The 14,307-nt window shown below is 34.8% G+C and overlaps 1 protein-coding gene and 1 non-coding gene across 17 annotated transcripts in view; one reads left to right on the forward strand and one right to left on the reverse strand.

The window, feature by feature from the left end:
• The window catches only part of PRDM5 (PR/SET domain 5), a 233,282-nt gene that overhangs the window by 106,689 nt on the left and 112,286 nt on the right, over positions 1 to 14,307 (forward strand). For 14 of the 16 annotated variants that reach the window (XR_002522179.2, XR_001902801.3, XR_001902802.3 and 11 more), the window contains 5 exons: positions 678 to 852; positions 3,370 to 3,544; positions 4,976 to 5,068; positions 5,329 to 5,450; positions 10,510 to 10,589. Coding sequence is in view for 13 of the 16 variants with exons in the window: in XM_003899135.5 (XP_003899184.1) it covers positions 678 to 852; positions 3,370 to 3,544; positions 4,976 to 5,068; positions 5,329 to 5,450; positions 10,510 to 10,589 (645 nt within the window). In the remaining 3 variants the exon portion in view is untranslated. The remainder of the gene's footprint in view (positions 1 to 677; positions 853 to 3,369; positions 3,545 to 4,975; positions 5,069 to 5,328; positions 5,451 to 10,509; positions 10,590 to 14,307) is intronic. The other 2 variants (XM_003899136.5, XM_009207498.4) reach the window with 1 other exon arrangement.
• Positions 11,394 to 11,498, reverse strand: LOC116274283. The gene has a single exon (XR_004182916.1). It is a non-coding gene; the product is annotated as a U6 spliceosomal RNA (small nuclear RNA).

Genomic DNA, 14,307 nt, shown 5'->3' on the forward strand with positions numbered 1-14,307 from the left:
CTTTCTAAAATACCTTGATATGTTGATGGTGGACTTTGTTTTTTTTTCTTCTTCTTGTGTCTGTCATTTCAGTGGGATTTAGAGAGACCAAAGAGGTGAGGTACACATGATGGCTCCGTCAACACCTTGAACTTCCCAGATGTCTACTATTTTTTCTAAATCAGGACCAGGTTTCAGTAAATTCTTTCGGGGAACGAACTTATTTACACTTCCTCTGGTTTGTGTTTATGTTAGAACTTGAAAGACTTTTTTTTTTTTTTTTAAGTTTTGTGTTAGTGTTAATAATAACAAAATCATTGATATCTCATTGCTCTCTGTCTGCACGTGTAAATAACACTGTTGCATGACAACTGCATTTATAGGCCACCACAAAGTGTTGCTTGCATAAGGCCAGTTAGTGATGCAAAATTCACTTTGAAAACTGGACGTAATTATCCATATTTCATTTGACATGTATAAATGTCACTACCCTTTTGTCATATGTATTTGTATTTTACTTGCCAGGTAACTGAATATTGCCACCTGCCTTTTTCAGCACCTAGATCAACTAGAAATTTGAAAAAAGTAGTAATAACTTTCCATGCACACATAGTACTCTATTAATGTGTCTTAAAATTATTTCTTAATTACTATCAGAAACAAATGAATGGTTCAGCATTTAAAAAAATTTGTTTCAGGAAGGAGAAAACATTTTCTATTTGGCAGTTGAAGATATAGAAACAGACACGGAGCTTCTGATTGGCTACCTGGATAGTGACATGGAGGCTGATGAGGAAGAACAGCAAATTATGACAGTCATCAAAGAAGGGGAAGTTGAAAATTCTAGAAGACAATCAACAGCAGGCAGAAAAGGTATTGCGTCTTTAATTGGTGATCTGGGAGAAGAAAAGTTGTAGAAAAAAAATGTAGTTTAAACTGTGGTTGAATTATAGTTGCCTTGTAATATGGCATTCTCAAATAACGTTAGTTTTTGTCAAAATTATTCTCAGAGGGTATCCTGTGGTGGGTTCATCTTTCTTACAGCGGGAAAAGTATGTTGGGGATGGGTGATGGATGTACCCTCTAGGACTGCCTAGGCTGTAGGCAGGGCTGCATTGCTGGGGCAGCTCCTGGCTCTCACTACTCTCACTGGCACGTTGGGATAATGAGTAATGAGGATTTTTGTAGTCTTGCCCTAACTCTGCCACTAATCAGTCTTGTAACGTTGGGCAAGTTGCTGACTTTCTGAGACTTTACTTTCTCATCTGCATATGGGAAAAGGTGAGTGTGGAAGTGAGGTACACGAGAGCTTGCTGGATCCGAAGGGGATTGATTCCTCTTGTTTGGGATCTTTTGGGAACCTGCAGCTTCTTGTCATGTCTTTCTGTTCTGATCACAGAAGCCTGGAGGATTGCTAGGTCACCTAGTGTCATTCCCAAAAACTTTCAGTGACCGTAGGTCACACCTTCCTCAGTCTATACTGCAGCCACTTGCTTGTTAACTGCCAGGGAATAATCAATTCTTATTGGCCTTGTTTCTATGTTATTGTGTTTTACTCCTAAGGGAAATTTAAGGGATATGTGACTGATGCTGTAGGTATTCACATTTTGTAATAGGCCTCATCTTAATCCTTTCAGGCTGTTATAACAAAATACTTTAGACTAGATACTTGGTAAGCAGCAGAAATTTATTGCTCACATTTCTGGAGCCTAGGAAGTCCGTCAAGGTTCCAGCAGATTTGGTGTCTGGGAGGGGCTCATTTCTAATTAGATAGCACCTTCTAGCTATGTCCTCATGGGACAGAAGGGACAAACAAGCTCTCTTGGGCTTCTTTTACAAGGATTAAGCCCATCCATGAGGACAGGGTGCTCATAACCTAATCACCTCCCGAAGGGCCCACCTCTTAATACAATTCCATTGAGGTTTAAGTTTCAACATATGAATTTTGGGGATTCATGAACATTCAGACCATAGCAGGCTGATACTTACTATACAGTACTTTTGCATTTTGTGGAGCAAAGCCACTTCAGAAGTGATACTGGTTTCATTAGTCAAAGTGGTAGTATGCTTTTCCTATACTTTTTCTGTGCTAACTGCATGTTACTGGCTGAGAAAGTGTGAACATTCTGTCACCATTGCCAGCTTATGCTTCTGTTTCTTTATTTTAGTTGAATTATTTAAGGGGAAGATAAGGACAGGCTTATATGCATTATGCTATTTGGAATATCATATTTTGGGTGATGGGAATTATTTCTATATTATTCTGTATTTTCTTTATTTTTGTATTTTATTTTTTTCTCTGTTGTCCTCAGGGCAAGTTATTTTGTCCATTATTTTAATTTAAAAATAAGTCATCTACTTACCTATTACTGCCTGATTTCTGCTTTAGTTATTAAAGTACCAGTTTTCATTATCTTTGTAAAAAGAATCAACAGAAAGTTAAACAGAATCGTATGAACCAAGCACTTGTATTGTGGCTATTTTTATTCTAGAATTCTTAGTTTTATTTAGAAAAGCAAAGAAACAAAATAAACTCAAACTCAGCAAAAGAAACAAAGAAGCCAGCCAAATGTCTAACAATGAAGAGTTTGGTTAAATAAATTGTGGTACTTTAAGTTTAAAAAAACGCCAGCATTTGACTTGAGAAGATGTTAAGTGGGGAAACATATAAGATTGTATATAAAGTATGATCCTAAATTTACCTCTTCTTAGACTGCACATAGAATATGTATGCACTAACGGCAAGTCAGGCTTGCCAGTAATATTATGACAGTTGTCTCTTCATGATGGGATTATTGGTGTTTTTTATTTTCTACATTTTCTAAATCTAATTTTATTTCATAATCAGAAACAAATGTGTTACTTAAATAGCACACTGAGAAATTTGGTCAGACCTGCACCAGTCTATTTGGGACCGTGTAGCCTAACCCACTCTACTAGCTTAATCAGCACTGTTTTTATGACCTTGGTCTTTTTTTACACGTATGTGAGATTCCCCTTGGTAATTCAATATAGTTTGCCTTAGTTGGATTTTTCTCCTTGCGAAGGTAAAAATGAGCTAAAAATGACCAATTTCAGGAATAGTTTTTGTTTTCTAATTTAACATTTTGATATGAAAAGTTAACATTATAGGATGAATTAAATAAGGAATTTGACTTTGCATTAATTTGCTGAAAGACAAGTGATTTTGAAAATAATGTATTTCTCTCTAGTAACATTTGCTATTTTTTTTTTGTGGCCAATACTATTAATATTTGTAGTGATAATAAGAATTTACTCATATGGTATCTTTAAGCACAATTAATTAATTAATTTAAAATGAGAGCAAAACTTAGCATTTCTTGGCTCTGAATTTTTGTCTCATGAATATGCTTCCTTGTAAATGTGCAGATCACCTTGGCTGTAAAGAGGACTATGCTTGTCCTCAATGTGAATCGAGTTTTACCAGTGAGGATATTCTTGCTGAGCATCTTCAGACATTGCATCAGAAACCCACAGAGGAGAAAGAATTTAAGTGCAAGAACTGTGGGAAGAAATTCCCAGTTAAGCAGGCTTTGCAAAGACAGTGCGTATATTAAAGAATATCTTTAAAATTATAAGCTAACACAGTTTATTCCATTTGGCTTAACTCATAGTTTTTAACCTGTGTGTGTGTGTTTGTGTGCACGCGTGCACGCGCATGTTTTTGTGTGAGTGAGACATTAAGCATTTCACATTGGTATTGTCATTAACTCATCTTTTCTTAGTATAGTATGTTGATATTTGAAATATTCAAATTACGAATTTTAACACATAAACACTGTTTATGGTAATTGATTTTGTCCATTTAATAATTTGCCATTATGTATCAAACTTACTGGTTTAATCTGAAATTCAGATATACCTAATTTAGTTACTCCTTCGAGGTAACAGACTTTTAGTTGTCTACATTTTATATTGCTTCTGGAATCTGTTAAAATAAAAGTTTAAGAAATGGGGAGAGTTCAAAGTATAAAGAATTCCTGGACATTTTGGGAAGCACTGTTTATTTGAGAACAACTTTGGAGGAATCATTTAAAGATGCATAGGTCCCGGATATAACAATATGATGAATTAGATGATCCCACACATAGCTCTGTACCCTTTTTTATTTTAACAATTTATATTAACAACATAAAATTATCTTTATTTAAATATTTTACAGGATCAGAAATTATTAAAAGTGAGAAAGTAGATACATGCATTTGTAAAGTTTTATTTTTTTTACTCATTAAAGTTTTTAATTTTAATCAGATAATTGGCTTTAAGTAATTTAAAAGCATATTTACATGTTGGATACAACTGTAGACTATCATTTTGTTGAAGCCAATGACTTCCAGTATGAAAGTAATATAAATTGTCCCATCTCATCAACATATGTCTTTTTCTCTTATGTGCTGCCATCCTGCCATTTACTTTCTTTCTCCAACCTTAGCTTCTCATTTTAACAGAATGTCACCTTACTTATGAGCAGGAAATCTTTAACATAGGCTTTAATGTTACATTTTTGTGTTTCATTGAACTAAAATTCTGAAATATGCTACATTTCATACTAAGACTATAAATATTATACGCATCAACTTTTGCTTATAAAAATTGAGATGAAAAATTGTGCTTGAAACTTACTAAATGTTCAGAGTTTCAGAACTTTTATTATAGCAGGATACTACATATTTAGAAGTTCTATTGTATATTCTTAAGAAAACAAGCAAGGGCTATATGCTTTTAAATAAATAGATGTTAAGTTTCATTCTAGTTTGCTTTTATTGCATTTTGTATTATATATTTATACAAAAGGCACCCTGCTGAGCAGGAGCTTAGAGTTAAATAAGGTACTACTAAAAATTTAAAAAGGCAAAAGACAGAATGAAAAAAAGGATCACGAACGTGACTTTATTCAGAGTTAGCATAGTTTCTTTTTTGTCTTAGAGTTCCAGTTTTTGTTTTTTTTCTTTCTCTTTTTCCTATTTCCCTTTAGTGTTCTTCAGTGCACAGCGAAAAGCAGTCTGAAGGAGTCTTCGCGAAGTTTTCAGTGCTCTGTTTGCAATTCTTCCTTCAGTTCAGCATCGAGGTTTTGTGTCTGAGTTATGAAATGGCTGTTATATAATTGTGGGTCATTTTTTGCATGCACACTTTCATGCTTCTTAGTAATTCAGTTTCACATACCTACAGAATTTAAATGCTTTTCTTCTTACCTGCATAGGTAATGCATGGAATGACCCCAAAACTCTACTAGGGAGCATGTATTACAAAATCTTGCTGAGGTTAGAGTTTTGTAGGTATGTCTTCACCATTTCTTCTCCCTGTTCCGCTTTGCTGGTTGTCTTGTAGTTTTGAGCAGCACCAGGAGACTTGCCGGGGGGATGCCAGGTTTGTGTGCAAGGCTGACAGCTGTGGAAAGAGGCTGAAGAGCAAGGATGCCCTGAAAAGACACCAGGAAAATGTCCACACTGGTGAGGAGTCATTGGAGGGTCGTTTCCGAAGGGGCTTCCTTTCCCCAGGCCGCAGCGATCTGTTTTTAATTCTCACTCTTGAGGAGAGAGCTGGCTTTTCCATTGTGTTTCACACAGATGTGGAGCGCTGGCAGTGGAGTTTTTTCTTTCACTGAACACTATTTCTTTCTCAAGTTGAATTTAGCAGCATTTATTCTTTTTCCCATTTCTGAATTAATTGTAACTGTAAGCCTTAGTTAGAGTCTAGTTATGTTTGGGTGGTCAGGTGCATTAAGAATTAATATTTCTAAGTAAGAATTTTAAATGTTTCAGCATATGACATTTCTTTTATAAATTGTTAAAATGTATGATTATTAAGTGATGTCCTTCTGCCTTATTATTTTTACACTAAAATCCAACTTGTGAAAATACTTACAGTTCTCCTAAGTTAGAGAAAATTGCTAAGACATTTTGACATTGGAATTGAATATGTATGGATTAAGAAAACAAATATTATTTGAATTTCATCTAATAGCTAGCTAAACAGTAAAACAAATATAAAATTTGACTGTCTTTTAGGCTTATCTGCTTAGCACATGGTATACTGTCGGTAAATATATTTTGGCTTAGGGATTAAATCTATTGCAGTGAGTTGAACAGATGGCTGTATTGTCCCAGTTAACTTTTTACTTCTTGTCTTTTTACCTCCGTAGACTTTCTCCTTAAAGGAGGTTGAGATTTATGAAACCCTGTATGTTCTTCTATTCATATTCTTTGTTCATGTGTTTATTTTTGCCTTGACTTCTGGGAAGTGGGTAGCTATGTGTCTCTGGATGTTGGGGAAAGTGAATTTCTTTTCTCCCTTCAGTTGTTTATTTTTATATTCAGGAGAAGATGATAATCTGCAACCAGCATCTGTATCCTATATTTGTTCATTGTCCAAAAAGTATTCACTTTATTAATAATACAGTTATAGAGGCTAGTATGAACAACTGCTAGCTGCAACTTTCCATCATTGGTTTGGGCTGCATATTAAGTGCAGCCTGTGGTGAAAGCTCTGTGTGGTGGAAGTAGGGCCTTGTGAAATGCACCTCCAGCTTGGTGCCCTTCACTAGGCTTTTACAGTGTTCTGGTTTCTTTCTTTCCTTTTGAAGAATACATGGCTGACTTAGGGAAGATGACATTTTTTCTGAATTCAGTATACCGGGATATTCCCTATGATTGCAAAAGGCAAGCATAACTTTTTGATAGACTTGCCTTCATAGTTTTTTGATTTTCAATGCTGTTCTAGTTAAAATGCTATTCTTAATTTTCTTCATCTATGTCTGCAATAAATTGTAATAGAACTTTCATGTCAGTTTTAAAGTTTAGGTTTGCTGAACTAAGTGAAAAACCAGATGCATACGAAACTCTGGAAACTTTCATTCTTACTGGGCATGTGGTCTTCAGGCTGTGCTATAAGCACAATTTCTTTGAGGCTTCTTGTAGTTGACCTTGCATATTGTAATATTACTAATTCTGGAAATTTATGGGGTTTTTGTAGGAAATAATTCATAAAAGGAAATCTTGTTTTATAATTTTTTTTTATTTGTTGACCATATAAAGTGTAAAACTTGCTAATTTTTTAGCTAACGGTTACTATGCCATGTATTTCACTGGGGTTGGTACATGATGTCATTCTCTCATTCATAGTATGTCTCTTGCCTCTCCCCTTTCCTCTATGGGCTACACAGGCATTTGAGGAAAGAATATTCCCTATTGGAGATAGTAAACAAAGAAGCTCTCATATACATGCTTGTAGAATCCTTTATTAAAAGACAAGGCACTCAAAGAAAGAGATCTTTGATGGCAAATTGTTTTTGTTAAGGTGATATGAATTGAGGATGATGATTAGAGAGAAGCTGATTTTTTTAATATGGATCACATTTTTCCATAGCAACCGTAACATGTGGTAGGTAGGTTCTCAGACCAGCTCCTAGAAGCATACTTAGCTTCACAGTGTGTTGAAACTTGAGTATTTAAGTGATTGTGTATTCAGTACAGTTGTATTAATTTCCTCACATGGCCTACTGATGTAAGTAATGTGTTCCTAAATGTTTTTGAAAGTTTAAATCTGAAAGTCAAATATCAGATTTACCTCAACAGGGAAGTTAAGACAGTATAACATCTAATTAGAGCTTTGCAGGTGCTGTTATCCATGAGCCCAGGGGAGCTGGTAGAGTGATGAGGCTCCTCATAGTTACTTAAGAGGAAACAGAGAGTCAGGGGGCCAAGCTCCTCATCACTTCCCATCTTTCTCTTTTGCTTAGATTCCATGGTTGCTGACAAAGAGACTTTGCATTTATGGGAGATAACATTTATTTACATTCTCAGATGAATAATCATACATTTTTCCTGTGTGTCTTCTCAGAGGAGCTAGGATTCTTCTAGGGCGAAGTAGAGGAGAAGCCATGAAAAGGAGAGAGAAGATTGAAGAGTGGGGATGAGGGTTTGATGTATTCCCCTTGATACCTGGCAGCAGAGCTGTGTCAGGAGTGCAGGGGTAAAGTGAGAGTGGTGGGTGGAGAAATCTGTTTCGTTCTCTCCTCTCTCCTTCTCGGACCCACCCAATGGGAAGGAGTAGGGCCTAGTATCAAAGAGCAGTTGCTATGAGGGCTAGGATAGGGCAATAAAGGATTATCGATGGAAGATGGACCATCCCAATGAGTAGGAGCTGGAAAAGAGGGAATATTCTTTCTGAATGGTGACTCTCCTAGTGGTGTTTAGGAAAGTGATGACCAAATATATGCTATCAGATATTCATTTTGCCTGGGAGAATTTTCTCCTTTAGTAGCCATGTTACTTTTCAATCACTAAGAAGCATTTTCTTGGCTGTCATAGCCTATTAAAAGCAGCACATTAAATGGAATAGGCATCTTGAATAATAAGACAGAAATTCCTATTTGCCATTTAAAAGTGTATTTCTCTTTCATAAATGCAGTCCTATAATAAAATGAAATCATTTTGTAATATTGATTTTACTTGTTTTAGATTTGCTTCAAAATATAGAGAAGTGGGGGAGTGAATGGGGTTGAGATTGGGGCAGGAATAGTCATGGTGAGTCATTGCTGGGACCAGGTGATGGATAGATGGTGATTCATTATACTATATGCTTACTTTTTGTATATTTGAAATCAACCAATTAAAAGTTGAAAACATATTTTATGGTTATTTATTGTGGTGCATTTGATACTCTTATTATATCATATTTAATAATGTTTGATTGCCTCTTCATTTCTATAACAACTGTGAAATTTGAAATATGAAATGAGCTACTATAAACATAATCACTACATAAGAAGACAGAATTGGGCTTTGAGTAATAGTATGAATTGCCAATATATTGTTTTATTGTACTTTATTTCTTAACATTAATTTGAAAAGCATATACTTAAATATTTTATAGGACCCTAGTGCTGGGAAGAATAGTCTATAAATTCTATCTTAAAAAACTCAGCTGATTAAATAAAATATTCAGTTGAAATATAGAAGAATTAACACAATCAATTTATGAATTAATTTAGTTTTTTCTTTTACAAACATTTGATTAAATTTAATTTTGATTTGAATTCCTTGTGGATATATCATTTTCTCTTTTACTAATATATAGTATTAGTACATGGAAAAGTGAAAGGCCAGTTTTATATATGTAGAAAATGGTATATGAAACTGTGAAGATGTCTCAAATTTAAAAAGAAAGCTTTTACACAGAATGGGAGAGCGTATTTGCGAACTACCCATCTGACAAGTGATTAATAAACAGAATATATAAGATGCTCAAACAACTCAATAGGAAAAAATCAAATAATCTAATTAAAAATGGACAAAAGATCTGAATAGACATTTTTCAAAAGAAGACGTACAGATGGCCTACAGGTATATGAAAAAATGTTCAACAAAATTAATCATCAGAAAAAAATGCAAATCAAAACTATAGTGAGATATCATCTCACCCTAGTTAAAATGGCTTTTATCCAAAAGACAGGCAATAACGAATGCTGGAGAGGATGTGGAGAAAGGGGAATGCTTGTATGCTGTTGGTGGGAATGCAAATTAGTACAGCCTCTGTGGACGATGGTATGGTGGTTACTCCAAAGACTGAAGATAGAGCTAGCAATTCCACTGCTAGATATATACCCCAATGAAAGGAAATCGGTATATCGAAGAGGTGTCTGCACTCCCATGTTTATTGCAGCACTATTAACAGTGGCCAAGATTTGGAATCAACCTAAGTGTCCATCAATGAGAGAATGGGTAAAGCTAATTTTCTTAAGTGAAGTAAGCCAGGCACAGCTGCACAAATTTCACATGTGCTAATTTATATATGGAAGCTAAAATTAAAACTATTAAACTCATGAAGATAGAGAATGGAATGATGGTTACCGGAGGCTGGGAAGGGTAGCAGGGAAGGGGTGAATAAAATGGGGATAGTTAATAGGTGTAAAAACATAGTTAGAATAAATACAATCTATTATTCGATAGCACAACAGGGTGACTATAGTCAACATAACTTATTGTATATTTAAAAATAAAACAACAGAATATATTGTATATTTAAAAATAAAAGAACTAAAAAAAAAAAAACAAAACAGAAGGGATGTTTCTAACACAAAGAAATGATAGATGCTTGAGATGATGGATACCCCAATTACCCTGATGTGATTATTACACATTGCATGCCTATATTGAAACATCACATGTACCCTAAAAATACATACAACTATTATGTACCCATAATAACAAAAATTATGAAAAGGTATATAAGCTTCTGCATTTTCTTGGGAGCTTGGGTCTTTATTCTGAAGCCTCCCCTATATACATGTTAAGTAAATTTGTATGTCTTTTCTCTATTTAAAAAATAATTAAAAAGAAGATTTAAAATATAACTTACTCTTTAAGTTTAATGGATGTATCTACAACACTGAATAGTTTAGAATTCTAAATTATGAAGATGAACTTACATATCACCTCAAAACACTATTTGTTGTTCCTCTTAATAGTCTCATTTTTAAATCATGATGGTATTTTATTTCTATTTTAGGAGATCCTAAGAAAAAGCTTATATGTTCAGTGTGCAATAAAAAGTGTTCTTCAGCATCAAGCCTACAGGAACATAGAAAGGTCAGTAAGATAAAGATTCACCACAGTTTAATATCTATCTTTAACAATTTTAATATGTTTTATAGTAAGTATAAAAGTTAACATTATTTTGATGTGAAAAGATAATCTGAAAAATCAATGGCAATTGTTAACTCTAACAACATTAGCAACTGTTCAATAGAATATATAATAAAATAGAATTAAAATGTAGTTTTAATTTTTGCTCTTGCCATGACAAGGTCCAATATATGCATACTATATTTTATTATTATAGCAAAGATGTAAATGATCATTCTTAATTTCACATATTGTTTCTTTTAGCATAGCTACGAGCATAAGATTTTTCTTTTAGTTTTTACAAAAGGGAAGGAGATGGTATTCGTGAAAATAAAATTTTACTTTTGTTATGGTTTGTAAAATGAATTTTTATCTCTGTTTATATATAGAAGTATTACAAAGTAATTTGACAGGACTTAAAATTTATATGATTTTTAATCCAGTAGCTCCAACCATGTGCTGTGGATTTAACTTATAACATGTGAGGTAGCTAAATTATTGTGTTGGTATGACTAAGGTTATATCTTGTATGTTTAGTGATTTTGATCCTTAAGGAGAAATAATAGGACAAGCACCAGACCAGGAATCAGGGTAATGGGTTTCTTTTTCTGTCACCAACCTTCCATGTAACATTAGGCCTTTCTTCTCTCATTTATAAAATGGGACACTGAATTGATCAGTATTCTCTTGTGTGTTTGTTCTCTATGTACCATGAAACTACTTTTCTTTGGTTTTCAGTTTTCAAGTGGCAGTCTTTTTAGATTGTTTGGAGATATGAAATGCTTTATGAATTTGTGTGTCCTCCTTGTGCAGAGGCCATGCTAATCTTCTTTGTTACATTCCAATTTCAATGCTGCTAAAATGGGCACTGAGACTGCTTTTAAAAGAAGTTTTGCACAGAATGCCAATCCAGAGGACCCTTTTATAGGTCCTTTTTCCTCCTTCCCCATCACCCTTATGGCTTCTGAAGCAGAACCCTTATGACTGAAGCAGTTAATCTTTTGAAGAGACAGAACAATTAAGTCTGCTGGAATAGATATCTTCTAAGCATCCTCTTTTATAATTCTATGATTTATTTTTCTGACCCATTTAAATCTTAGAGGTTGAAATTTAAGCTATTTTACCAAATAGAGCAATGGTTCCCAACCTTCTTGGTACTAGGGACCACTTTCCTGGAAGGCAAGTTTTCCAAGGACCAGGGGGTGGGGAGAGGTGGTTTTAGGATGATTCAAGCACATTACATTTATTGTATACTTTATTTCTATTATTATTATATTATAATGTTTAATGAAATAATTATACAACTCAGCATAATATAGAATCAGTGAGAGCCCTGAACCTGTTCTCTTGTAACTAGATGATTTGGGGGTGATGGGAGACGGTGACAGATCATCAGGCATCAGAAACTGCTATGTGATGGTAATGGAATATAGAAACTATAACTCATGCCTCCTGAGTGGTCTTTGCAGAATGTTAGTAAGTTGCTAGCTCAGTGCAGCCCTTCCTCCATTTCAGCCATAGTCCTTCACTATTCAGCCTTTCCGAATCCATAGGCAACTTTTATTGACTCCAGTTGCAACTTTTATTTATTTATTTATTTATTTTTGTTGTTGAAACGGAGTCTTGCTCTGTCACCCAGGCTGGAGTGCTGTGGCTGGATCTCAGCTCACTGCAAGCTCCGCCTCCTGGGTTTACGCCATTCTCCTGCCTCAGCCTCCCAAGTAGCTGGGACTACAGGCGCCCGCCACCTCGCCCGGCAGTAGAGACGGGGTTTCACTGTGTTCGCCAGGATGGTCTCGATCTCCTGACCTTGTGATCCACCCGTCTCGGCCTCCCAAAGTGCTGGGATTACAGGCTTGAGCCACCGCGCCCGGCCGCAACTTTTCTTACAGTTGAGAGTGTCTAACGTCTCATAGAGTTTGGTCACAGTATTTCACCTTGCCAGTAGATGATGCTTTCTGACAATGCCAAATTATAGTATGGTCTTGTATCTTAAATTACTGTATATTATTTCATATAATGATAAGGTATATTATGATTCTTCTCGAAAATAATTTTAGAGTTCAAATTTTAAAATATTACCCTCCAAATTGGTATACTGTAAATTTTATAAAATCTCATAAAAATATACTTTATTTAGCATCTGGCATAATTAAATAGTATTACTTGTCATTTTCACTTTAAGTATGATCTTTTTATTAAGCATTTTAAGGAATTTTGAAAATAGCTTTGGCTTGAATTTTTCACTATAAATGAGATAGTCAATGCAAAAATGCTTTAATGTATAGTAGATGTTCCCTTTATAATTTTGGGAATATCAGTTCAATTCAACCTTGAAAAGTGTTTCACGTTGAAGCCATGAGAATTGAGAAGTGAACAATATTTCACTTAAAAATGAAACAAATGAACAGTGTTTCATTTAACAATTTCCATTTTATATATGGATGAATAATTTTTATAATTTTATATATCAATAGAAATTTAACATTAAAAATGAAAACAAAACTTTTCATTTATATATGACTCAGAAGGTATGACATCTCTTTAGAGTATCTTGTCATTATAAAATTATATATTATATATTACAGAAACATAGAGTTTAAGAATATAAATCTGCTTTTACTGTCTTTAAATAAACATTACGAATCATATCATTGGTCCTCAAACATAGATGTTTCACTGAAGCCACTGTGAAAGTCTTTGATGATAGAAGATGCTGCCTTTAACATGCCTCAGGCTGGAAGTTTTTCTTGTGTGCTGTGGGGCACTAGCATTGCAAACGCTTGTGCAGGCAGTCATACAGATCCCCCGTGCTTTCTAAAGGAACTCTTTGGATTCCAGATATCCCCTCATAGATGCCATTGGATCTAAGTAGGAGAGATAAGTCAGACTCTTGTGGAATGGCATATTTTGGCTTCTGCCTTGTTTCTCTACTTTTCCCCTGCTTTACATAACTGAATTTAATGACTCACCAAGAGTCAGACCTGACAGAAACAGAGGCCGGTTGGCAGCCTTCGACCTGCCACGTGCTTGGGTATTGAATTAAGCCGTGGGCTGCAGGCCTGGGATCTGTCAGCCTTGCCCCAGCATCTGTTTCCCTGCCTTGAGGCCTTCTATGGCCATTTAGATCAAGAGAACCATTTATCAGGGGCCAGCCGAGTCCTCCACTCATTACTCATGTGCTGTACCAGTTCAGGGACTTTTGCCTAGATCTTTCACTCTGCACCGTTGTTCCTAGTTATTCTGCAGAGACACTGTCTTGGCTTCTTGCACAAGGGCCTTTACTTCTCTGGGGTTTAGTATTGTGAGCTGGACCTTTAATGAGGTTCAGACAAAAACATGACTTCACCACAACCATTTCTGAGTATTCAACAACATAGTGTGATGCTGCGGTTCACTGGGATGATCAACATTTCTAATCTGATATGATATGTAATATATTTCTTTTAGAATTGAATACATTGTTTCTGAAAAACTAGACTTCTACTTTTCATACCACCTATCCAGTTTCTCTATGTTAGTGTCTGGGAGGGAAATAGCTAATTTAATATTCAATTTTAATATTTATATTAGCCAATTATTTACAAAAGTTATATCCCCCCTTATTGTGGTTTTAAAATATATTTTATCTGTATGTTTAAGTTATACAACATAATGTCATGAGATACACATATAGTTAAAA

Source organism: Papio anubis, chromosome 3 (assembly GCF_008728515.1).
Source record: "Papio anubis isolate 15944 chromosome 3, Panubis1.0, whole genome shotgun sequence".
In the NCBI taxonomy this organism is placed as follows: domain Eukaryota; kingdom Metazoa; phylum Chordata; class Mammalia; order Primates; family Cercopithecidae; genus Papio; species Papio anubis.